Source organism: Monodon monoceros, unplaced genomic scaffold (assembly GCF_005190385.1).
Source record: "Monodon monoceros isolate NGI ecotype Baffin Bay Population unplaced genomic scaffold, NGI_Narwhal_1 Super_Scaffold_12, whole genome shotgun sequence".
NCBI lineage: Eukaryota > Metazoa > Chordata > Mammalia > Artiodactyla > Monodontidae > Monodon > Monodon monoceros.
Genome location: NW_021703768.1, coordinates 168,623,345 through 168,646,685, shown reverse-complemented (window position 1 = coordinate 168,646,685; position 23,341 = coordinate 168,623,345). Strand labels below are relative to the sequence as shown.

The window sequence follows — 23,341 nt, the reverse complement described above, 5'->3', positions numbered from 1 at the left end:
TGTGTTCCATGGGCCAAGCCTGACTTTCTCCGTTGCCATTTCCCTCTGTAAAATAGGGCTAATACCTGCCTCTTGGGTCCTGATAGTTAAACAAGCATATATAATATAAAATGTGCAAATAAAATACTCTGTGAATTGAAAACGCAAGCCAAAACATTCCCATATGCCGCTTGAATAATTACCCTGTACTTCCTTTATCATTTTCTGCCCCGCCTCCAACACAGCACTTGTGTGCTCCTTAGTCACACATCCATAAATTAAGCTGAGTGCTCCGAGGGTAGAAGGCTTACGTGTCTGCTTCCTGTACTTGGCGCAATATGGCAGTTTTGAAAAAAGTGCATATATCCTCTCCAGAGGCAACTGCTGTGTCCGGCCTCCTGTGTATCCTTTCAGAGATAAACTATTCACAAGCACCTTTATCTATCTCAGCGATATATTCTGGTGCTCAGTAAATCACTGAACAAAAGGATTATGAGTTAAAAGGATGTGGGCAATTGTTTTAGGAGAAACTCCTACCCATCAACTGTGATTGAAGGAAATTGTCTGTTGGGAGTGGTTTCTGAGTAATACGGGGGCGGGGGGGAAATGGGCTTGGAGGCAGACTTCAGTGTGATCCTGGACAAATGACTTAACCCCTCTGGGCCTCACAAGGTGAAGAGTAATCCTTTGTGGATTGTGTGTGAAAAGCCCACACATAGCAGGTACTCTGTCGTTCCTCATACAGATGTAAGCACAGCTCTCACAACATTCTTGGATTTTCCATGTTATTCTGTTCAATAAAGGCATGTCATTAACTGTTAAGCCGTGATTCTAGTTTTGTCCTACTGGCTCATGAATTCACAAGTCACGTGTTTAAATTTTGGCTTAGAAAAGATAAAAAAGTTGCAATACACCTGAATGTGGGAACCAAGTTGGTTTGCTCTTTCTGCCTCTTACACGTTTTGTTGCTGGGCACACTGACGACAGGGTCACTCAGAAAGGGACCCTCAGTGACAAACTGGGACCAGTCTTGATTCCCTGGAGACCACCATTTATTTTTGGTAAATGCCAGCCATGAATATACACAGTATCATTCCCACAGAACAGTCTATAGCAAGAAAAGTCCTGAAAACAAGGTGACGATTGAAGAAAAGGATTCACAATGTTCAGATTCTTCAATAATTTAATGTTCTATGTCCTTAAGGCTGTTAGACCTTAAGGTATCCAGGTCTGGTTATATCCCAGTGATAACAGAGGGCCTGTTGCATGATGTATGCCAAATACACAGTAAAATCCAGAAATTCCAAGTGCTTCTTCATTTGAACCTATTTGGCTTCTCTCCTTTGTAACAGGGGTCTGATTTTCCCAATAATGAATGACTTAAAATAAGGTGCTTAAAAATTCCACACTGAGTCTCAAGACAGTGAACAAACACTATTTAAAAATGCCCTCTGAGCCTCAGTTTCCCCTTCTGTAAAACGAAGGAGTTGGGTTTGAGTTAGTTTTGCAGACCATACCACGGATGGGTGAACTAGCTGTCACAATCCCTGGCAGTGAGGAGGTGAGGGGCACCCAGCTGCAAATGTGGATTTGAGAGTGGGGTGGAGGGTTGAGCAAGGGCAGCAAGTGGCTGGAAAACTGGCCTTCAGGAGGTCAGTGTCAGCTTTGAACTTTCAAGTCTCAAAAGTATGTCTTTGTCTTTTGATCTGATGATTTGGTCTAATATGATTGTCTCTCATTCCAGTGTATGTACTCACTGTAGATTTATGTACAGAACTAAATATCCCGTTTATTCATGTATAAACCGTAATAAAACCAGTCAGATATTTCCCCTCACCAGCAGATCTTGCACTGGAAAAGGAAAACAAATATACACATTTCAGCAGCCTCAGAAATTTCATTAAACCTGCATAGAGGCCTAATTCATTTTGGAGTTCAATTATACGTTCAAGAAATCAGTTCCTATCATAAAGACAACTACTGTAATGTCTGTGCTGTGCAAAATTATCCCCATTTATTGTGGTTCAACTGCAGACTCTACTGCCTCTGGTGAAGGCACTCAGCAGGTTCTTTTCACAAATAACACCCTCAGAACGGCCCCTTCCTGTTTTACACAGCATTGTCTCAGAACTTGTGGCCAAAGTAATTCAAAAGCAAGACAACGACAAACAGGGACTCCTTAGGCCAGTGGTACTGAACTCACAGGCCACAAGGGGTCCCTGTGACCTCTCCAGGAGCCGCCCATTCATAAGCTGACAAAAGTGTAACCTCTAAGTATAAAATTCTAATACCAAAACAAACAGGAGTCAAGCGGTACTTCCTTGAAACAGAACCGTCTCACATGCCAGGAGGTAAAGGGTGACCCGATATCCCATCTGCTGATCAAGCCAAGTGCCTGTTCAAGAGGCCGGGGACAGGGCTGAAGGAAGAAGGCTGCCATCAGCGAAGACCCTCAGAGCCAAGCAAGTGGTCCTTTCCGAGGGCACAGTCTCTAGTGATGCCAGGTGTCCCGACCTAGACCTCAGCACATGGGTTGCCCACTAGGGTCACATAATTTTCCTCGAGTGATTTTGCCAAAACCCAAACTTTTTCTTGACCAAAGACTGATTTGGCAAACCAAATCCTGGCTTGGTGCTTGCCCCTTCACTGGGACATGATTCAGATCCTAATGCAAACACCACAAGAACAGCTAATGGAAATCAGAGCACTGAGCTCTCATCTATGACACAAACTATCGAGATGACATTCTTGATTTATCTCACTTTCAGGGACTGCTCACTAGAAAAGCTAGTGACCAGCTTTTCAAAACACTTCCTTGCTACTAAACGCAGAAATGTGCCGAGACAGGCATCGCCAGCAACTTTTCTTGTTTTTAAATGCTTAAAAACAAAAGGGTTTTCCAACCATAAGCTGATCCTCATGCATCCTGCATCCCCTAAGGGGGATGGGGGCACAAAAGCACAGACAGCTACAAAATTTGCCCTAGGAAAATGCAAGATCCTCATAAAGCCAACATCACCCCCCCAAACATCCTAAGTCAGCACAGAAGTGGTGAAAGCTCAAGAAACAAAACAAATATTATAGAAATAGAGCCTGAAACACTGAACACGATTTCCTCATGATCCTTCTCACAGCCCTGCGTCCCCTCCTCCTTGCTGCTCCGAGAGGAGAGATGCCCTGCTCCAGCAATGGAAGAGGGAGCCCAGGAGACAGCGGCCACCTTTCCCTCTGGATCCGGGCACACGCCACCTCTGACTTTTGGGTCAGAATTAGGCTCTAAGAATTCAATGCTAATTACAATAGCTTTGCACTGGGGAACGTTTGCCAGAACTGCAAACAGCCATGGGGCTGATCAGAAAGCTGAGTCCATCTTTGTGGCTGGAGATGTTTTCAATAACCGATACACTCCTCTGCTCTATGGCTGCACCAGTCCTACGCCTACCTGAGCAGTGGAATTAAAGCTGCTAGTCTGTCACCAAGCACCACCCTAGGGTCCTTTCCTTGCCACCCTCCCTGCAAACCACCTCTTGCCCACTCCGAGGTCTGTGTCCCTTCCAGAGAGGGTCCTGGCTGTTATCTGGAAAACAGAACAAGAACTCTGAAAAACATGACTTGGGAAGTAAGTCCACACAGAAAGGTAAAAGCCGGACGAGATTTCCATATGGCGACGCAGCCCTCAGAAGACAGACTCCAGGAAGAAAGGGCATGAAACACCGGAGCTCGGGAGCAGTGGTCCCCACTGCAGGGACGGCGTCCTGCTGCCCCCAGGGGGCCGGGAACCCCAGGGTCTTCTGATGGTTCTGCACCGGACCCCCTTGGCCGGGTTGCACATTCACTGGTTGTCAGAAGTTTCTGGTACTGCTGGGGGGTAAGAGGGAGGATTGGCAGAACGTCCTGCCCTGGTCGCTAGACTCTACACGTCGTAACGGTTCAAAGTGTACGAGTTTGGGTAGCTCTGCCGGCTGTACTGGAAGTGATCTGTCAAGATGTTGTTGCGGCCGTACTGATAGTCCCCGTGCTGGGGGAAGAGAATGCCGTTGTGGGGCTTCTCCAGGGCGCTCCGATGATGCTCCTTACTGCTCAGGTCCCCCGTCGTGACGGGGAGGAGGTGCTTCCGGGCTTGCTGATTCGCGTCATACTTGGTCTGCGAGGTCAAGAGAGCAGTGAGACCACTGGCTCCTTGTCCAGGACACGCACAGAGGACAGAGGGGAGCTCGAGATTCACAGCCAAGCAGCCTTCAAGGCCAACACAAGTGTCATCCCTAGCGGGGCTGGGCATGGCCAGTGAACTGTTACTGGACCGGCCCTACCTGTCAGCCATCCCACAGCCTTACATCGGAGCAAACAATCTTCGCAAGGAGGGAGGGAAATTCCCGATAAAGCCTCAGTAGACCCGAGAGCCACACTGGACTGAGGCATGAGCCTGGGGTCATCTACGCAGGAAAAGGAAGCCCTGGGCAGAGGGGGCTGAGCCTAGACCATAAACCAGTCAGTGGCAAAGCTGGCAGCTGGAACCCGGGCCTCTTAGTTCCTGGTGAGGCCCCTTCCATTCCCCGCCCCGACCAACTCTCGGTAGACTCCCTGGGCGTCCGGGGGGACAGCCTCCCCCCACCCCAGACTCACCTTGTTGTACAGAAAGACTCCCAGGATGGCCGTCATCATGCCCAGGACGTTGGTGCTGGTGACTGGGTTTCGCAGCATGATCAGGGACACTGTGATGACCATGATTCTCTTGGTGGCGTTGGCGACCGAGTAGCTCAGAGGGCTGATGAGGTTGAGGATGCTGAAGGCAATGACGTTCTGGGCAAAGTTACAGAAGCCGCTGACAGCCAGGAGCAGAAGCATCCAAGGCCACTGGGACACATAGGTCTACAGAGACGGGGGAGCGAGAACAGCACTGCGGTCACACGCTTGCCCTGGCAGGGGGGGTGACACACAGCGGCTTATCAGGGTCACACATTCGCTGGGGAACAGACCCAGGTGGGTCATCATGTGATACCAGGTGCTTTATCTATACAGCCTCTGACCTTCACGACACTCTGCATGGAGCAACAATAATAATGATCACCACCCTTTCCTGCCGAGGAAGCAGAGGTTCGGGGGGACATCAGCTACCCAAGGGGTGCAGAGTATGACACAAACCAAAGCCTTCCCTCATCCCTGTCCAGTGAGGGCCGGGGCTCTGGGTTAGCAGAGCGAGGTCTGCATTCTGGACATCACCTCAGTCTGTTTGGGCTGCTAAGACAAAATACCGCAGGCTGAGGGTGCTTACAAACAACAGATGTTTATTTCTCACAGTTCTGGAGGCTGGAAGTTCAAGATCAAGGCGCCAGCAGATTCCGCATCTGGTGAGAGCCCTTTTCCTGGTTCAGGGTGGCACCTTCTCACTGGGTCCTCACATGGCAGAAGTGGTGAGGGAGCTCTCTGGGGTCTCTTTTATAAGGGCATGAATCCTATTCATGATGGCTCCACCCTCATGACCTAATCACCTCCAGAAGTCCCCACCTCCTAACACCATCATGTTTGGGGCTTAGGTTTCAACATAAGAATTTGGTGGGGGGTGACAGACATTTAAACCATAGCAGACATGATGCATTGTATAAAATGGGGAGGTCCTGGGAAGGCAGCCTCTGGGTGTGTGAAGACCCCCCCCGCCTCCCCGCCCAAGGCTGGGAGCCAGAGGCTCTGCCCCATTGCTGGGAACCCCCCGGGCAAGCTGCTCGACCTCTCTGTTTCCTTCATCTATGAAATGGGAAAGATTGACCCCTGATAAGTCCATACAACGCTGCTGCTATGAGGATCAAATGCAATCATGGCTTTGAAAGTGCTTTAAAACAATCCCAAGCCAAACAAACAGGAGGTGATGCTATCGTCAAAATTTTAGTTACCATTTGACCCTCACAGAAGTAAGCCACCCTAATGAAGGGGGCCCAGAAGAAACCACAACTAGCAGACGTCGGGGCCACAGAACTCCTCAAAGAGCCTGGGCTGATCCCAGGCCAGTTCCCAGGCTGCTCTGGCCTTTGACAGAGGAGGATGCAGCTGGGTCGCCCAGGACAGTGGTGTCTAGTGGCCCTGCCAGGATGGGAGCTGCAGCAATCTTAGGGCAGTGGCCTGATTCTATCACCCTCTGATAGGGAACGATCACGTAGTCCTCTTAAAGGTGAGGGAGATCTGAGTAGGCGACCTGCTCAGAATTGCCCAGAACGTTGCCCTAGTTGGGATAATAGCCTCTGTAAGGCATGTGAGCCCACCAGCACGCCTTCAGGGTGAGCTGGCCTGTTCTCCCAGCAATTCTTCCCTGAGGTGACCCATATGGACTTCCAAGCTATTTTTACAAGGCAGCCAGCTTGCAAAGATATCTATCTTGCAGGAAAGGAACCCAGGCAATCCAGCTTTTTAAAAGAACTGACATTAACAATAAAGTCAAGTGTTTCTTCCTCCCGGTGGATAGTTCCATGTCTTTTCACACATATATTGACTCATGTAGCCAACACTGCAATCAGGATTCAGAACAGCTCCATCACCCCATAACACTCCCCAGGGCTTCTTTGTGCAAACCCCCTCCCCCAACCCAGGCAACCACTGATATGTTCCTCATGATAGGTTCATCTTTTGGAGACTGTCCTATAAATGGAATGATACAGCATGGTACCTTCTCAGACAGGTTTCTTTCATTCAGCATAATGCCTCTGACCGCCCCCCCCAAGTTGTTGTAAGGGATGACAGTTGTTATTGCTGAGAAATGTTCTGCTGTACAAACATACCGAAGTTACCTTAACCATTCACCCGTTGAGTGACATTTGGGTTGTTTCCAAGACTTTGTGATCATGAATAGAGTTGCTATAAACATTCATGTACAGGCTTCTGTGTGAATGTGAGTTTCATTTCTAGAGTAAATACCCAGGAGTGAGACTGCTGGGACATATGGTCAGTGTATGTTTAACTTCAGAAGAAACTCCCAAATGTTTTCCAGAGTGGCTGCATGACTTTGCACTTGCTCCAACGATATATGAGAATTCCAGTTGTGGCCCAGCCTCGACAAACATGGTACTGCCAGTACTTTTCATTGTAGCCATCCTACTGGATACGAAGTAGCATCTCATCTTGGTTTTAATTTGCTTTTCCCTAATGACTAATGATGTTGAACATATTTCACATGCCATCTGTACAATCACAATGGTGAAGTTCAAGTCTTTTGCCCATTTTTAAACAAGTTGTTTTCCTACTATTGAATTTTGAGAGTTCTTTATATATCCTGAACATAAGTCCTCTGTCAGTATCTCATTGGCAAATATTTTTTCCCAGTCTGTAGCTTGTCTTTCTTTCACTTAATAGTGTACTAGAAAGCAAAAGTTTTTAATTTTGATGAAGCCCCCATTTACCAATTATTTTCTTTATGGACTTTGCTTTTGGTGTAATGTCTAAGAACTAATCCCAAGTCGTGAAGATTTTTCTTCTGTTTTCTTCTAAAGGTTATCATTTTTGCTCTTAAATTTAGGTCTAGAATACATTATGAATTAAATTTTGTATAATGTGTGAGGTTGAAGTCAAGCCTCAGTTTTTGCTTATGGATGTCCAACTTTTCCAACACCATTTGTTAAAGAAACTATCCTCTCTCCATTGAATTGCCTTTGAACCTTCATCAAAGATCAGTTACCCATATTTGTGAGTGTAAGTTCAAACTGCCTATTCTGCTTCACTGATCGATGTCTCTCTCCACCAATATCCATACCTTTATACTAAGTCTTAAAATTATGTAATGTGATTCCTCCAACTTTATTCTTTCTCTCTCAAACTTATTTGGCTATTCCAGTTCTCTTGCCAGTCAGTGTATGTAAATTTTCCAATCAGCTTTTCTATATTAAAAATTTAATATATATAGGTATATATCTATCTCCATGTATACACACACGCACAGATAGATTAGTATCTCAACTTTTTTTTCATTTACACCTTTGACAAGGAGAAAAATTAAAGTTAAAATTTAAGTAGTGATTTATAGTTGAATACTAAAGAATAAAATTTTGTTGGGTATAGAGAATTTTATTTTGTCCTTTCAAATCTGTATTTCTTTTTTCTTTTTCTTGTCTTGTTGCCCTGGCTATGATGTCAAGTATGATGTGGAATATGCATGTTGAAAGTAAACATCTTTACCTTATTCCTGAATTTAGGGGGAAAAGCCTTCAATCTTTCATCATTATGATGTTAACTATATATGCCCTTGATCAAATTGAGGTAGTTTCCTTCTATTTCTAGTTTGTTGGCTTTTTAAAACTCATGACTGGAAGTTGGACTTTGTCAAATGCCTTTTCTGCATCAGTTGGTATGAATACATGATTTTTGTTAGACTATTATAGTAGATTACACTGACTGATTTTCAAGTATTGAATTAGCTTTGCATTCTTGATTGAAATCCCACTTTTTCATAGTGTAGCATGGTTTTTATATATCACTGCATTTGATTTGTTCTAATACTTTGTTAAGAACTTTTGCCTCCGTGTTCATGAGGGATTTTGGTCTTTTTCTTGGTTTTGTTACGAGCCAAAAGCGTTCCTTTCCTTTTCTGTTTTCTGGAGGAGATTGTGTAGAACTGGTGTTTATTTTTCCTTAAGTGTTTGGTAGAAATTACCAGTAAAACCATCTGGGCCTGATGACTTCTTTTTAGAAGGTTTTAAACTATGAATTCAATTTCTTTAATAGCTCTGAGACTCAGGTTATCTTTTTCATCTTGAGTGGGTGCGTTTTGATAGTTTGTGGTTTATGAGGAACTGGTCTATTTCATCTATTGTTGAATTTATGTGTATAGAGCTGTCAGTAGTAGTATTACGGTTTTAAGGTCTGTGAGTTCTGCAGTGCTATTCCCTCTTTCATTCCTCATATTTGTAGTGTCTTCTCTCTCTCTCTCTCTCTCTCTCTTTTGTTTTTGGTCAGTTTTGCTTAAGTTGAAAAAAATTTTTTTCTCCCTTGAGACTTCCTCTTTGGCCCAGGGATTATTTAGAAATGCGCTGTTTAATTTCCAAGTGTTTGGAGATTTTCTCATTACCTTTCTGTCATTTACTTCCGATTTCATCATGATCAGAGAATATACTTTGCATGTTTCCAATCCTTTTGTTAAGGTTTGTTTTGTAACAAAGAATATGATCTTGGTGAATGTTCCACATGTACACTTGAAAGAGTGACTATTCTGCTGCTGTTGGGTAGCGTATTCTAGAAATGTCAGTCAGACATCCAGTTGGTTGACTGTGGCATTCAGTTCTTTATTCTTGCTGATTTTCTATAGTTCTGTTGATTTTGAAGATTCTATATTTGCTGGATATAATCTGTTGATAGTTCCTTAGTGTCAGTACTTTAAAAAAAAATGTTATTCTACTTTTGGTTTTCATTGTTTCTGATGAGAAACCCGCAGTCATCCAAACTGCTGTTCTATAAATACTGCATCATTTTTCTCTGGCTGTTTTCAAAGATTTTTTCTTTGTCTTTTCATCTTTTTCTCTCTGTGGTTTCAACTGGATAATTTCTATTGATTTATCTTCAAGTTATGGACTTTCCTCTGTCACCTCCATTCTGCTTAGCCCATCCAGTGAGTGTTTAAGCTGTTCCTTCCATTCTGGAACTTCCATTCGGTTCTATCTATCTTCTGTTCTTCCCATTTGTTTCAAGAGCATTCTTGGAGCATGATTATATATCATTGCTTTAAAGTCTTTGTCCAATAATTCCAACATCTGGGTCATCCCAGTGTTGGCATCTGTTGATTATCTTTTCCCACAAGACTTGAAATTTTCCTGGTTCTTCATATGCCAAGTAATTTTGGATTATATCCTGGACAGTTAGAATATTATAAGACTGTAGGTCTTATTTAAGTCCCATGGGGAATGTCAATATTTGGTTTTAGCAGACTCAGTTGGGTTCAGGCTACAAGCTTGAGCAGCCTCCTGTGGGTTGTGGTTCCAATGTCAGTTCTGTTTTCAAAGCCTTTTCAGTGGTACACAGCTCTGTCCTGAGTGTGCTCTACCCAGTTGTCACTCTTGGTCCTGGGTAGTAGTCTATCCTGTCTTTGTATGCTGCTAGGATCAGATTCCCACGTGCACAGCTCAGGAGTGGGCCCAGGATTTCATGTTTTATGAGGTCACTTTCTCTGGGTTCCTCCTCTCCATGTCTCCTTGGTACTTTATTGTTTCTGAGGGCTCCCTCTTTCAGTCCTCCTGTCAGAAAGTTGGAATTAATTACCCCATTCTGCTGTGTCTTTCCCACAACTGCACCTCCTTTCGGGGGCCAAGCAGTGGGAGAATGAAGGGAGAAAAAAAATGCAATGGGGCTAATCCCATCCTGTGACTGCAGAGGGAGGCTGCCCCCCTCAGCATCTCAGGTGCCCGTGGGACCTGCTGCCGCCACTATCATGGGATTGCTGGGGGCCTGGGATGCGAGAGAACAAAGGAAACAGAGAAAATGGGGGATTTCCTCTACTCTCTCTGAACATCAGGAATCTCCTTTCCCCGTCTGCAAGCCAGCATAGAGGGCTTTTGACTCTCTTCTCCCCCAGTGCCCACTTCTGCATTTCCGGCTGCCTTAAGTCCAGGCTGGAGACACAGGAGGCAAAAGAAAGGCAAACTCACAGATGGCTCAGTGGTACTTTGCAATCTGGCTTTTTCTACCAGCCTGCCTGCTCCCATTTACTTTCCAGTTTTCAAATACCCGTTTCACACATCCTGTCCAAACTTTAAAACTAGGCTTCCTGCTCCCAAGTCTGGTGATCCGTGCCTGGCTTCAGCTGAACTGTTGGCATCAGGGCTGGGCGTGTCTGGGAACTGCCCTCTGTAGCCTTTGCTTCTTGGTAACATGGCGAGTAGCAGGCCCCAGCTGATATTCTCCGACCTGAACCTCCTTCCTCCTACTATGGAGCGCTGCACTGGAACAGAGCTAACTCACCTGGCTGAGAGACACAGGGCAGAGAGGAGGAGCCCCGACAGGAACCCCGCCTTCAGGCGGCAGCGCTGTGGACTACTGCATGCTCCTAGGGCTGCTGTTAAAACGCACAAGGTCCCCATCAAGGTAAAAAATAGATGGCCTCAATGAGAAAAACTAGAAGAAAACCGAAAAATGTCCAAAATACAAGAGAAAAGCAAAGCAAAGAGAGCAGACAAAAAAATAAAAGAGAGAGAGCAGAGCAAAGCCTACATATACCTGTTTGTGTGTATACACACAGACCCCAATGAGTTGTAACAGGACAGTGTAACAGAACTGAAGCCAAACCTATAGACAATACTATGCAGTCAATAAAAGGAACAAAAAAGACCTAACAGGTCAGTATGGAGTGATCTTCAGGACATGTCACTGAGTGAAAAGAGCAAGGCACCCTTTTCTAAGTATCTAAAAAGCCACTTTTTGTGTAAGGAGTAGGGAGGTATGAACGCACTTGGCCCTCAGTATCTGTGGGGCGTTGGTTCCAGGAGCCCCCAATCTGAGGATGCTCGAAGTCTCTCATATAAAATGGCGTAGTACAATTTATAGTCGGCCCTCCGTATCTGTGGGTTTCACATCTGCAGATTCAACCAACCTCGGATGAAAATTTTGATCCTCGGTTGAATATGGGGACTCGAAACCCATGGATATGGAGGGCCGACCATATATAGAAATTTGCTTATGTCTGCGAAAAGAAACACTGAGAGGGTAAACCAAGATCAGAAAAATGGCTACTTATGGGGGTCGGCAGTGGGGAGGCAACAGGGACTGACGTTAGACTTCTCTGAATAAACCCTGTCATATCACTTGGGTTTGGAAATATAAAGGTTTGATATATTCAGTGAGGGAGAAAAATTGCCTAGAAATTGAAAACAAATGGAAGTAAAGGAACCCAAATGCACAAGAAGTTGGTGACAGAGGCATATTGTGAAAACAATTATTTCAAGTGCCCTTAGAACACAGTATTCCAGTTGTACGTCTGTAACGAAACCTGTTTTAAGGACAGACAGAGCTGCCAAGAAATCTTTACTGTTTCTCTGTACGCTACCTGCAGTTGTCTGGTAGGGAGTCTCACTCCGAAGCAGTTATATGTGTGTACAGTAGAATCACGTATGAACAGTTTCCGTAGTATATTGCGAATGAGAAACGTTGTGAGAAACCAAGTGTACCAGGAAAGACACACACACACAAAATCAAAGCAGTAATAAATGCTGCAATGTTAAACTGGACTTAGAATGAATCAGGATAAGCTCTCCCCTCCGCCACCAAATACGTCTTTCCTGGTTTTTTACTGCCAAGTCTTAAAAACAATGACAACCCAACAGCAGTGAGCACACGTGGCACTGAGATGGTATCTCTAAACACGAATCTCTCTCTGCTAAAAGCAACCCGGGTCCCTGAAGGAGTGGCTGATTGCAGGTCTGTGATGGGAGGCGCACAAGATGAGGGAGGACATCCTGTGGGGCCAAAAGTTACCCAAGGCTGATATGTGCTATCAGAAGGGCAGGGAGCCAATAAGAAGGACTCCATCAGCCCAGACAAGATACTCTGAATATTTAACAAAATAACACATAACAACTGACAAACACAAGTTCACAATGATACTGAAAAGTAAATAAATCAAAGAACCCTCCTTCACCCAAAAGAAACCCTCAACTCCCTGTTAACACTCCCTGGTTTTCTTTACTTTGAAAACTGGTAACTAGAAGGAAAGAGAAGCAGTAAACTGCTTTTCGTGCACTGTACTTTCAGGTAACAAACTAGTTCCAGCCGATGATGGAAAGTTCTTCACAGAAACATTACAGCTAATCAACATGGAAGGGAAGTTAGGACACAGAGCCACAGTTGCCTCACCTGGAAACCAGAGATAACCTCCACTACGTCCATAGGTGGTGGTAGGGATTAAAGACCAATGTCAAGAATCCAGTCAGACCTCATTAAGCCCTAATAAACACTGACTCCATCTAACTCGGGCCTGGAAGAACCTCCTTCTTATCACTGTCACCTGCATTAGTTTCTAGCACATTCTCTGGAGGCTGGTCCTGTAGGTGGTGGGAAGATGCTCTTTCCTGTGCCTAGAGAGCTATGGATACATCTGGTGCCAATGGAAGTACAGAGATGACACCAAGAAAGGACTCGAGCAGTGCAAGCACAGTTTCCAAAAGGCAAAGTGAGATCTGAACCAGACTGTCAAGATGGGAAACTTGCTTGTGCTTGTTTTCTTCCTTGAATGCACTGGCACAAATGCAGCAGCTATCAGCAGCTAGGATCTAGCACGACACAGAAGGAAATGCACAGGCAGCCTTCTTGCTCAGCTGCAAGCGGTGTGAGTCATCAAAGGGCTGAGGGCTAAAAGGGCTGCCTGTCAGAGGCCTCAGATGCCCCAAAGTCAACACAGAGGTGTGACCCCCTGACAAAGGGCCTACTTTGGAACCAGTTAAGAAAAGGCCATGTTCTTGACACAGGCCAACTCACCAGGTCGCTGCTGACCAGGAAAGCCGAGAGGTCCACCAGGACCCACGTGGGGATCATAAAAAAGACGGCATGGCAGCCCAAGATGTTCAGCAGCCGGAGATGGTGGATCCTTGAATCTCTTAATACCTGAAGGGAGAAAACCTCTTTAAAGGCTGATCGAAACTATTAAGTGGCAAGAGGGGCTCCGCTTACCCAGGCCCCAAACATGGTGACTGTACATTAACCCTGACATCTGACCTTGACTGCCAAACCTGAAAGTGCACCTATGACGAGACACACAGCCCATGTCCAAAACAGGCACGATGTTTCGTACATGAAGGACGGAGAAAAGAAACAAAACAAAACAAAACAAAACAAAAACAAAAAACACCAACACTCAATGCTGGTGAAGCTACAGTAAAACAGGCACTCGGAAGTGGCACTGGTTAATGTCTAAATTGGCATAAAGTATATCAAGAGCCATAAACATCTCATACCCTCTGACCCAAGAACTGTAAACCTATCAAAAGGAAATAACCTGAGAGACAGAAAAATGTTATGCGCCAAGATGTTCATTACAATATTATTTATAGTGAATAGCTGGAAATAATCTGCATCTGCAATAGGGAAACTGACTGTGTTACTTGTGATACCTGAAAAGATGTGATTATTACCGGAGTTAGGAGCAATAACTTTCAATGATATGGGAGCATGCAGTGTTGCAATAATAAATGAACGAAGCAGAATTTGAAAAGTACGTATAATATTACAACTCTAAAAACTGTGCAGGAAAAATCTCTAGCATTAATAGTAGTTCTCCTTAGGGGACAGCACTGCGACTTTCCTCAGTAAAGAGGAAACCCTGCGGCAGAGGGCAGGTCTCTCTTGATTCCTTGTCTCCAGCACCTACTATGGTGCCTGGCACACACAGTAGGTGCTCAATAAGTTTTCTGATTTCTTTTCATTGGGCTTTTCTCCATTTTTTCACATTGAATGTAGGCGAACTTTATAATAAAAAAGCTATTTAAAAACCAAACAAATAGAAAACCAGCAGAAGGGCAACAGGATTTGTTTTGTTCCAACACCGAAGAAATCCCTACTCGGCCACTTTTTTTTAGATGCCACCCGCACACCCCTGCAACACCAGGTCCACCCTGGATGGCACCCAAATACCTTTTTGGAGAAAATATTCTGAAGCGAGAAGCACAGTGTGGCAGCAAGGGCACTGACAAGCCCCCACATGTCGAAGGACAACTCCGTGACAGTGGCCAGCAGGACGCCGCTGATGATGGGGATGAGTGACAGGTACACCTGTGAGAGGAGGGCAGGAGGGGCTGATGGGCCAGGGTTGAGCTGGGCCACCCAACACAGATGACCAGAGGAAAGCCTCAGCTGCTGTCTCTTCCCTCCCCAAAAGGACACTGCCTACCCCTTTGAACAACGGTGTCAGCCACGACAGTGATGCTCTAGGGGGCGCTGGGGGGGGGGGGGGACGCAGATGGTTCTCGAAGTACCTGAGGGCAGGGCTGTATCACTGTGGGTGGCCCCACCCCCTATACCATCACCCTCATTAAGAGCCACAAACCAGGGCTGGTCTCAATAGGATCTATCCAGCTGCTGCCACCAACACACCAGGGTCTGAAACTTCAATCGTCTGAAAGGCTGGCCGGGTCCCTCTTATTTTGGGCTCTTCCAACATGCAGTTATCCCTGGTAGGGACACTCCCCCGACACCTTCTCCAGCTGGAGACCTCCTTTCCCTTCAGGTGTCAGTTCACAAACACAAGAACTTTCCCTGACTCACCTCCCCCTAGACGCTGTCAGTTTCCTCTGCTGTGTGTTCCAGGGAATAGCGCTCTCCATCCACTATAAGCGCCCTTTACGTTGTCTGCGTCCCTGCACTCGCTTAGGGCAGCTCCTTGTTCACTGCTCCTGGTGCCCAGCACACGGCAGGCAACCCAGTAACTGCTGGCCGAAAGAACCAGTAGCGAGTGCCATGATAGGGGGCCTTCCAGAAGGCTCAAGCTTTCCAGGGCCTAGGGCAAGGAATGGCCCTGGAACTCTGGTGGCTAAAATGGGATCCATTCCCCACACTTAGTTAGCTCTTCTTACTCCTGGCTCAAAGGATACTCTTAAAGCACTTGGGAGACTTTAGGAGGGGGTGGTGAGGCTTCCCACCCCACCAACGCCCACACACAGGGCCGAGGGAGGCCTCTGAATTCCAGAATTCCTGCTCCCCCCACTACTGGCTGTCGCCCTCGGGCTCTCCCTTTTGAAGTCCCATTTCTTCCCCTGAGATCAGGAATGATTACCCAGCTTATCCAAACAGGGTGGGACCACACTTACTCTATCATTATCCTTAGTCTCCTGCCTAAGCCATTCCCCTGTCTTTCCTCTCTGTGTAAGGTTCTGGCTTCCCGCCCAAGCCGGGTACAATGTCCCTTACAACAGGAAACCTGATAAACACAATGTGATATGGAGAGATGCAGCCGCACACCTCTCAGGCAACTCCGACCTAGGGAGACAAGTCACACCTGACGTCACCCTGCGGGTGGGCTGCAGAGCGCGCCCAGATCTTGCAGGGGAAAAGACTGGCTGAAAGAAAACATCAGCCAGAGGTGGCCCCATTTCTATAAGCTGATCCAGGGCAACGCCGTTCTAAGTTACATAAAATACAGGATGCCAGAAACCGACCACATAGGAAAGAGGAGCTCTGTCCAGCATGAAATGGATTCCAGCTGGGACAACAAGAGTCCCACTTCCACTTAAGGACACAGGGAAAGGCTGTCTCTGGCTGACGCCACAGCTTCTCTCCCTCCAAGCCAGGAAATACCCAGGCCTGGCATCTTGAACAGACCCTGAATTGTGCCCGGAGCATCTTCCCTATGCAGCCCTGGGTTCTGCGTGTTGTTTTCACTTCCATTCCCAGACATTCACAATTCCTGGCTGTTTTTATTGTGAAGACTTTGCTGGGCTTTGCCAAAATCGGACTCCTCTGACTAGCATTTCACTTCTGACCCCAGAAGTCCCAACCTGACCGCTATCTCTTGCAAAGATGTGAAACTCTGTCAGAGTTCCGTTCCAGCAAGGAGTCGGATGTTCCAAGGATGTTCCAACCCTGACCCCACTGGAGGGGCATGGGGTGTCTGGTCAGGATGGGACCAAGTTATCCAAGTTGCCTACCAGCAACCCCAGGTAGGTAATCAAAACAGGAAGGAACGCTGCACTTGAGATGGATGGCAGCATCCTGAGATCACCCAACAGAGACAACTCAGGAACACACACACCACACACCACTGCCCCCAGGGTGATTCCAGAACATTAGCAGCAAAAGAGCCACCAGAGGTCTCTAAGCTGACTTCCTTCCTTGACAGGAAGCCAGGCAACCTGCAGGCCAGGAACCTGGACCACGTCACCAGCTGGGCAACAGCCAGAAAGCCCTTGGGGCCCCCACTGGCCCAGAGCCCTCCTGGGTTACCTTGGTGCTCTGTTTCTCCTTCATGATGATCCGGGACAGGAGGACCACCCAGATGGGCATGGTGGCCTTGACTGCAAAGAGAGGCAAGGGGCGTTCAGGGAGCTGTTCTAGTCCCAGAACCCACCCTGGGACTCTGTCCCAACTCCACTGGAGGGGCGGGAAGGCTTGGCAGCCCCTCAACCTGCTTCAGCTCTTCTATTTCTGTGGGCCTTCCCCCTAACCCAACAGTTCTGATCCGCCCTGCTCAGCTCCCAGCATTCTTCTCAGCCCCTTCCCTTCCCGAGACCCCTGTGCGTGTCCCTCTCTTGCTAAAAGCTTTTGGCGGCCTCCAGCGCCTTCCGGACATTAGCTGACTTCTCAGCCCGGCATTCCTGACCGTCAACTGCACCCCGGCCGGTGCGCTCCTACCCAAGAGCCGAAGCCCCAGGCGGCGTGCCCCGGCCGCCTTCCCCTAGGCCAGGCTTGGCACCCACCGGTGTGCGCGTAGGACACGGGCACCTTCCAGATGCTGACGTGCGCGGACACTGACGCGAAGTACTTGCCGAAGGCGAGCGGCAGCACGTAGCGCGGGTAGAAGCGCGGTGGCAGGAGCGGGCCCGGCGACTGATGCGGACCGGGCCCAGGGCCCGAGACTGGCGGCGCTGGGGGCACGCGCCAGGCGCGGAGCAGAGGCGGGAGCCCCGCGCACAACGCCAGGATGTGGCACAGCGACACGGTCACGGGGAACGGGAAGGCGCTCAGGATCACCTTGTTGACTACATTGCCGCCCGCGCTCAGCGCGTACCACAGTAGGCACAGCGCCGCCACCCGCGCGCCCTCGCGCGCCCCGCCGCTGCCGCCCGCGGCTCCTGGGCCCCCGGCACCAGCGCCCACAACCACCGTCGCCGCCACCGCCATCCTCCCCGAGCGCCCACCCCCTTCCCGCCCGTCCGACGGCCCGACGCCGGGCGGGGGTGGGGCCGGACGGGAGCGGGAGCGCCAGCCAACGCCGCTCCTCATTGGCCGCCACCTCTTGCGTCACTGACACGCGCCGGCAGACGCGCCCGCCACCACGTAGCGCGCGCAGGCCCCGCCCCCTCCGGAAGCCCAAAGGGGGAGAGAGGGGCCTGTCCCGTAAGCGGAAGGAAGGAACGGCGACCGTAAAGCCACAAGGGCTCTTCAAGCGGTGGGGTGGCCCGGGGGACCGGGGACGGGGTCCCAGAGCACAAGCAGGAGGGGCGGGCGGGAGCGTTAGGCCCTGCCACGTCGGTGTCTGTGAGCGGGCGATCGAGTTCGTGGGTCGCCCCCCAGCCAGATTCCTGATGGCCGGCGGCGGACAACGAAGGTAAAAGACCAGACCTTTCGGGGAGAGAAACCGAATTGTAAAAACCTCTCCTTGGGCCAAATTCTTTCTGCAAACCGGGAGCGAACTCCCGTGGCTGGACTCCAACAGAGGGGCCAACCTCAGAGCGCCCCGGAGCACGTTCTGGGAACTCGATGTGCGCTGTGCGGTGAAACGAAGATGGTATTACCATCTTCATTTCACCGACTGACGGACTGAAGCCCAGAGAAGGGAAGCGACGTGGCTTAGATCCTCCGGCCAATTTGGGAGCCGTGGTAATGGCAGCCTCCTCGGGCACCTGTCTCTAGGGGATCTGCAGGAGGGAGGGGCGTGATGCTGGCCCCGACTGCTGACGCCCAAGAACCGGCTGGGATAGAGCAGCCCCAAGCCGCAACGGAGGAAAACAAAACGGTGTTTTCAGCAAGATGATCTTATACTGAAGGACTTTGTTCGAAAAGTCATGTACTTCCAACTTTTGGGGGGATAGGGAATGTTAAAATTTCCTTCTACTGTGTCCTTACTTGGCAAATTAAAAAGTGACAGCCCAACTTGATCCCCAAAGGTTGGTGGCAGGTCTTAGCTTAACCTTGTGTTCTCAAAGGCAGGCAATATTTGTACCCTAGGGCTGACCAGATACTCAGACACAGGACAGGTGGTCCCTGGAGGGGGTGGGGGAGCAGTGACTTCCCTCAAAGCCCAGGCCTGAGAGGACAGGCTCATGGGATGCCAACCTGCACCCTAATAGTTTCCAGCTGTGCCTGTGACCCTTTGTCACAAGAATAATGTCACCCTCAGGATACCCACAGGTCAGCTGGCCATATTACAAAGTGAGAAAACAGGCACAGTGGACTTAGGAAACTAGTTACTCCACAGCACAAATGGTCCTGCTGACATGCTTTCCTTTTTTCCACCCTAAAGTCTGATGATTTAATTTAGTCCTCACAACTCTGGGGTAGCACTTGCAGCTCCCAAATGGGGACAGGTGCACAGGAGTAAAGTGATTAGCCCAGATCCATACAGATGGTAGATGGCAGGGGCAGAGTTCAACCTCACACTGCCCTTAAAGTTACTTCACCTACTTTTTCTAGGAGTGGGTGTGTCCTGCACCACGGCTATGTCAGAATTCCCCACTGGCTCTGAAACTGTGGTTCTGGGTTGACTGAATGTTCCTGGACCCCGTGGTTTGCCTTGTGGGGCTGCCCCTCTAAAGGGGTAGCTGCTTCCTTACCTGTGAAATTAAGTAGATATGGACAAGACCTATTCCAGAGTGATAAAAACTAGAAAGCCGAAGCATACAGTTTCAGAGACAAGGGGGATGAATTAAAAGATTATCAAGGAAGTCAAGGAAGAAAAGTTATTTTTTAAAAAGTCAGCCCCAGCCAGACAGTAAGGCAGCCCCAGGCCTGCATGGGGAGCTGGCAGCCTGGGGCTAGCTAGGGCCAAGGGCTAGGCTGCCAAACACAGCTTGGAGCCATGCCATTTAAGAACTACAAATATTTTAGGGGGCAAGTAAGACAAGGTCACTGAGACCTGGGTTGTGGAGCCGGCTTGGGAGGGCTTCTTTCTGGGGAAGATGAGGTCTGGATGGAGACAGATGTGGCCCCTTGTTCTGTCACCCAAAGCTAGCAGGTGACTCTAGAGATGTGGGAGGCATCGTGGCCCTGAGTGAATGAAAGGCAAGGTGGAGGTCAGTCTCCATGCAGAAGGCTAATAGGCTGACTTTGTGACTTTGCCCTGCCCACCTCCCCACGGTCTGGCTAGCTGTGGGGCCTGAACCGTGGATATGGGGTCCAGGTCTTGGCTAATCCAGAATCCAGAAAGGGCAGATATGGCTGTAAAGGACCAAATTAAAAACAGTTCTCAGACTGGTTTGTGCAAATGTTTTTTTTTTTTTTTATTTCCACATTTATATCACAAGGTGTCCATTTACTGGACCAAATAGCAAAGTTGCTCCCTTCTGCGTCCTGAGAACACAGAAGTCTAGGTACTGTACATTCACTAAGGCTCCTTGTTTTTGCAAATCGCGTTTATGACAAATAACCATAAGGCAAACGAATCTAAAGGAATGGTTATGAGTGTTTCCAGCGTACAGACAGGTCTCTTCTCACCCAACAGTACAGCTTACACACCAGTAGCACCCACGGTTACTTTTGTGTTTTCTGGGGAGGAGACTCTAGAAAGGTGAATTTTTCTAGATATGTGCAGGAAGGGGAAAATGAAGAGGGAGGAACAAGGAACGTTATTCGTTTGATGGTCAGATGGAAGAGGGGGGTAAAATAAACTCCAGAAAACTTAAATTTTTGCAGCATTTCTTTAAAAATTGGGTTGTAACTGAAACCAGATACAAATGTGTGGACGCCCAGGGAGCATGGGTCAAACTGGCTGGCAAGCTGGCCTGCCTGATGCCAGCAGCTCGCTACAGCTGAGAAGCTTCTGGCACCATGATGGAAAAGCTGGCCAGGTGGGGTGCAAACAGAGGCCACAGCGTTGCCCACTGCCTCAAACACTCAGGGCCACGTTAAAAAACAGAAAATGCAGAGATGAGATGCGTGTTTCTGTTGCTGTGTTAAAGGTAACCTCTTCCACAGGTTTTCTGTGCCTGCCTGCAACTGAGGTCCCAGCTCACCGGGGGCTGGGAAGCGTCCACACCTCTTCCGGGGTGGGGGGCTAACGCTTTTTATAGCTGGTTTGCTATAGAGTTCTGAACTCACTTTGCTGGCCTTCCTTCCACGCGGTCCTTCCTTTGCAATTTTGTTAGTAAACTGGTAGCAGCATTTCACAAAAGAAGGAGAATTTTGAGGGAAGAGCACAGAGAGACCTAGAGACTCTCGTTCCCTCTCCCTCCCACCCCAGGCCGGACCTCCCCCCACCCTCCGGATTCCCAACCACTGGAGGCGCCGGGCTCTATGGCTGACTGCAAGGTGGGAATGCACTTAGAGCCCGACAGGCCAGTCAGTCCAAGCAGACATAAGGCAGAATGTTCAACCGCCCGTCGTCGCCGTGCGGGTCGAGCGATATGCACTGCGTCCAGTCATACCAGTTACCCTGTGTGTCATGACACCCGTTCACCCCCGGCCACTGACGGGCCTGGATCCTGTCCAGATCGTCCTGCGTGACCTCACGGCTTAGCCCTGGGAGGTCCGTGGGTGGGCTGTGAGGCACCAGCACGTGCGGCTTCCGGGCCCCGCGCCGAGTGCTCTCCTCCTGCTTCAGGTACTCGGACATGAAGTGGTGAGCGCCCGGGGTCTGTGCACCCGACGACGAGAGCAGGCTGCTCTGCTGGCTCAGGTAGGACTGGATGATCTCGTTGCGCGACAGCTCCTTCCAGTTCGTCTGTTCAAAAGGGCTCTGGAGGCTGGCCTTGGCCTCGGGCTTGTCCAGCTCTGTCCTCGGCTGCTCCGTGTGCACAGGGCTGTCGGCCCGCACTGGCTCTTTCTGGGTCAGAGGTTTGATCTGTCTCGTCATGGGGTCAAAGGTGAGCTTCCGCTCTTTTAACCGGACAGGCTTGACACCTGCCTCGGCCACCTGCCCGTCCAAGTTAACCGTGTAGTCACGAGGCCGGTACCTCTTCTTCTTTTTGCTGTCCGAGCCACCGGAGGAGGCAGCATCGCTGTCTGCCTTGGAGGAGTCCGGGGAGAAGCCTGCCCGGGGCAGGAGGGGCTCGGCCGGTGGCAGCCCTGCCTTGCAGCCCGACCCCGCGAGCCGCTGGTGGCCCTCAGGCTGCTCCAGCCAGCGCACCGGGCTCTCTGCGCTGGGCAGCAGCTCGAGCCGCCGCACGGGGGGCGTGGACGGCTGGGCCAGCGGAAGCGGTGACGGCACCTGTGTGGCATCGAGTGACTGGGGCCGAGGCGAGGGACTGGGCATGGAGCCCTTGTATGTGTATGGGCTCCGCTGCCGGGCAAAGGAGCCCTCGTGCCGTGAGTTCCGGGGACTGAAAGAGCAGCGAGGCGGCCCCTTGGGGTGGGGGGGACCTGGAGTCTCGTCCACCCTGTCCAGCTGCCGCAGCACCACAGCCTTCGTCTGCAAGCAGGGCCTGGGGGGCTTGCCCAGACCCGGGGAGCTGGTGTGTGGCCTCACGGCATTGATGGGGATCTTGCCACTGTGCTTGTCATTCTCGCTGTGCTCCAGGCGGCTGCCCTCGGGGCCCACGTGCCCGCTGCTGTTCAGGGGGCCGGGGAAGCTCTCAGGGCTCCCACTGATCCCATTGGTGGGGAGGGGGGACGAGTTGGCTACCAGGGAGTCGTGGCTCACTTTGGAGACCCTGGGAGGTGGCCCAGGGTGACCGAGGTCGCGCTGGTCCCCCCGGCGCTTGCGGCTGCCCAGCCTGTCCAGCCGCTGCCCGGGCAGCCTCTGGATGTCATTGCGGTTCTTCAGGTCATGGATGCTCTTGGGCGGGCCGCCCGCCCCTGCCTCCGGCCGGCAGTTATGGGCGCCCCCGTTGGCCGAGCCGGGGGCACCCGCCAGCCCCCGCAGTGCAGCCTCATTCTGGTGCACGGGCTCGATGAGCTTCTGCCAGCTCCGCAGCAGCTTCTTGGCCCGCTTGGCGAGCTCCTCGTTCTTCGTCTTCTTGCGGACGTCGTTGATGAGCTTCCCAAGTCGGGTTTCCTACAGCCAGAGAGAGACGATGACACACTTTTAGGACAGGGACACCCCATGAAAAGGGAGCTGAGACAGAAATGGGGGGAAGGGCCCCATGTCTCTGAAATGACCCCACTGGCCCCTAAACCACTGGCCTCCCAGACACAAAACCTACGAGGATTTTGGGTCCCTTGTGACATTTAAATTCTCAACTCCCAAGTCCTCAGACCTTATGGTCCCAGAGACGGCAGGCTCAGAAGCATCATCTCACAGGCTCCCAACTCCTGGAGGCTGTGGACGGACCATTTAAGGCTACTGCAAAGCATCCTGGGGGAGCACGTTGTGGCAAAGGCAACAGCAAACAGAGGGCCCTGAGCCAGCGTCACTCACTGGAACCTCCGCTGGGCATGCACCCCAGAGTGTGCAGGGCCTCCTGCAGAGAAAGGGGCCCCAGACTAAAGCCACCCATTTCCTGCAGTGCCTGTGGGAAGACGGTACTCTTGGAGCATGTGCTGTGGGCTGGCACAGTGCAGGCCAGGAGGGCACGCCCCCCTCACTCCTCTTAAGGAC

At 49.8% G+C, this 23,341-nt stretch overlaps 2 protein-coding genes across 2 annotated transcripts in view; both read right to left on the bottom strand.

Annotated features, from left to right (window-relative positions):
* Positions 1–1,020: 1,020 nt before the first annotated feature.
* Positions 1,021–17,769, bottom strand: SLC35E1 (solute carrier family 35 member E1). The gene is made up of 6 exons (XM_029218830.1): positions 17,346–17,769; positions 16,873–16,943; positions 14,569–14,706; positions 13,417–13,542; positions 4,603–4,848; positions 1,021–4,123 (listed from the first exon to the last, which is right to left on the bottom strand). The coding sequence occupies exons 1-6, from the start codon at positions 17,767–17,769 to the stop codon at positions 3,893–3,895; spliced, it is 1,236 nt and encodes a 411-aa protein (XP_029074663.1). The 3' UTR covers positions 1,021–3,892.
* A 2,293-nt stretch (positions 17,770–20,062) lies between these two features.
* Positions 20,063–23,341, bottom strand: part of MED26 (mediator complex subunit 26) — a 39,410-nt gene continuing 36,131 nt past the window's right edge. The window contains exon 3 of the mRNA XM_029219117.1: positions 20,063–22,798. Within this exon, the coding sequence (XP_029074950.1) occupies positions 21,146–22,798 (1,653 nt within the window). The 3' untranslated portion in view covers positions 20,063–21,145. The remainder of the gene's footprint in view (positions 22,799–23,341) is intronic.

Bases quoted from the DNA above. Each gene is read 5' to 3' on its own strand.
- SLC35E1 (XM_029218830.1), bottom strand. From the start codon at position 17,769: ATGGCGGTGGCGGCGACGGTGGTTGTGGGCGCTGGTGCCGGGGGCCCA. The intron at 14,707-16,872 runs GTAACCCAGGAG...CTCCTCTCACAG, and splicing joins AGGAGAAACAGAGCACCAAG to GTGTACCTGTCACTCATCCC. The intron at 4,124-4,602 runs GTGAGTCTGGGG...TTGACCTCGCAG, and splicing joins GAGTCTTTCTGTACAACAAG to ACCAAGTATGACGCGAATCA.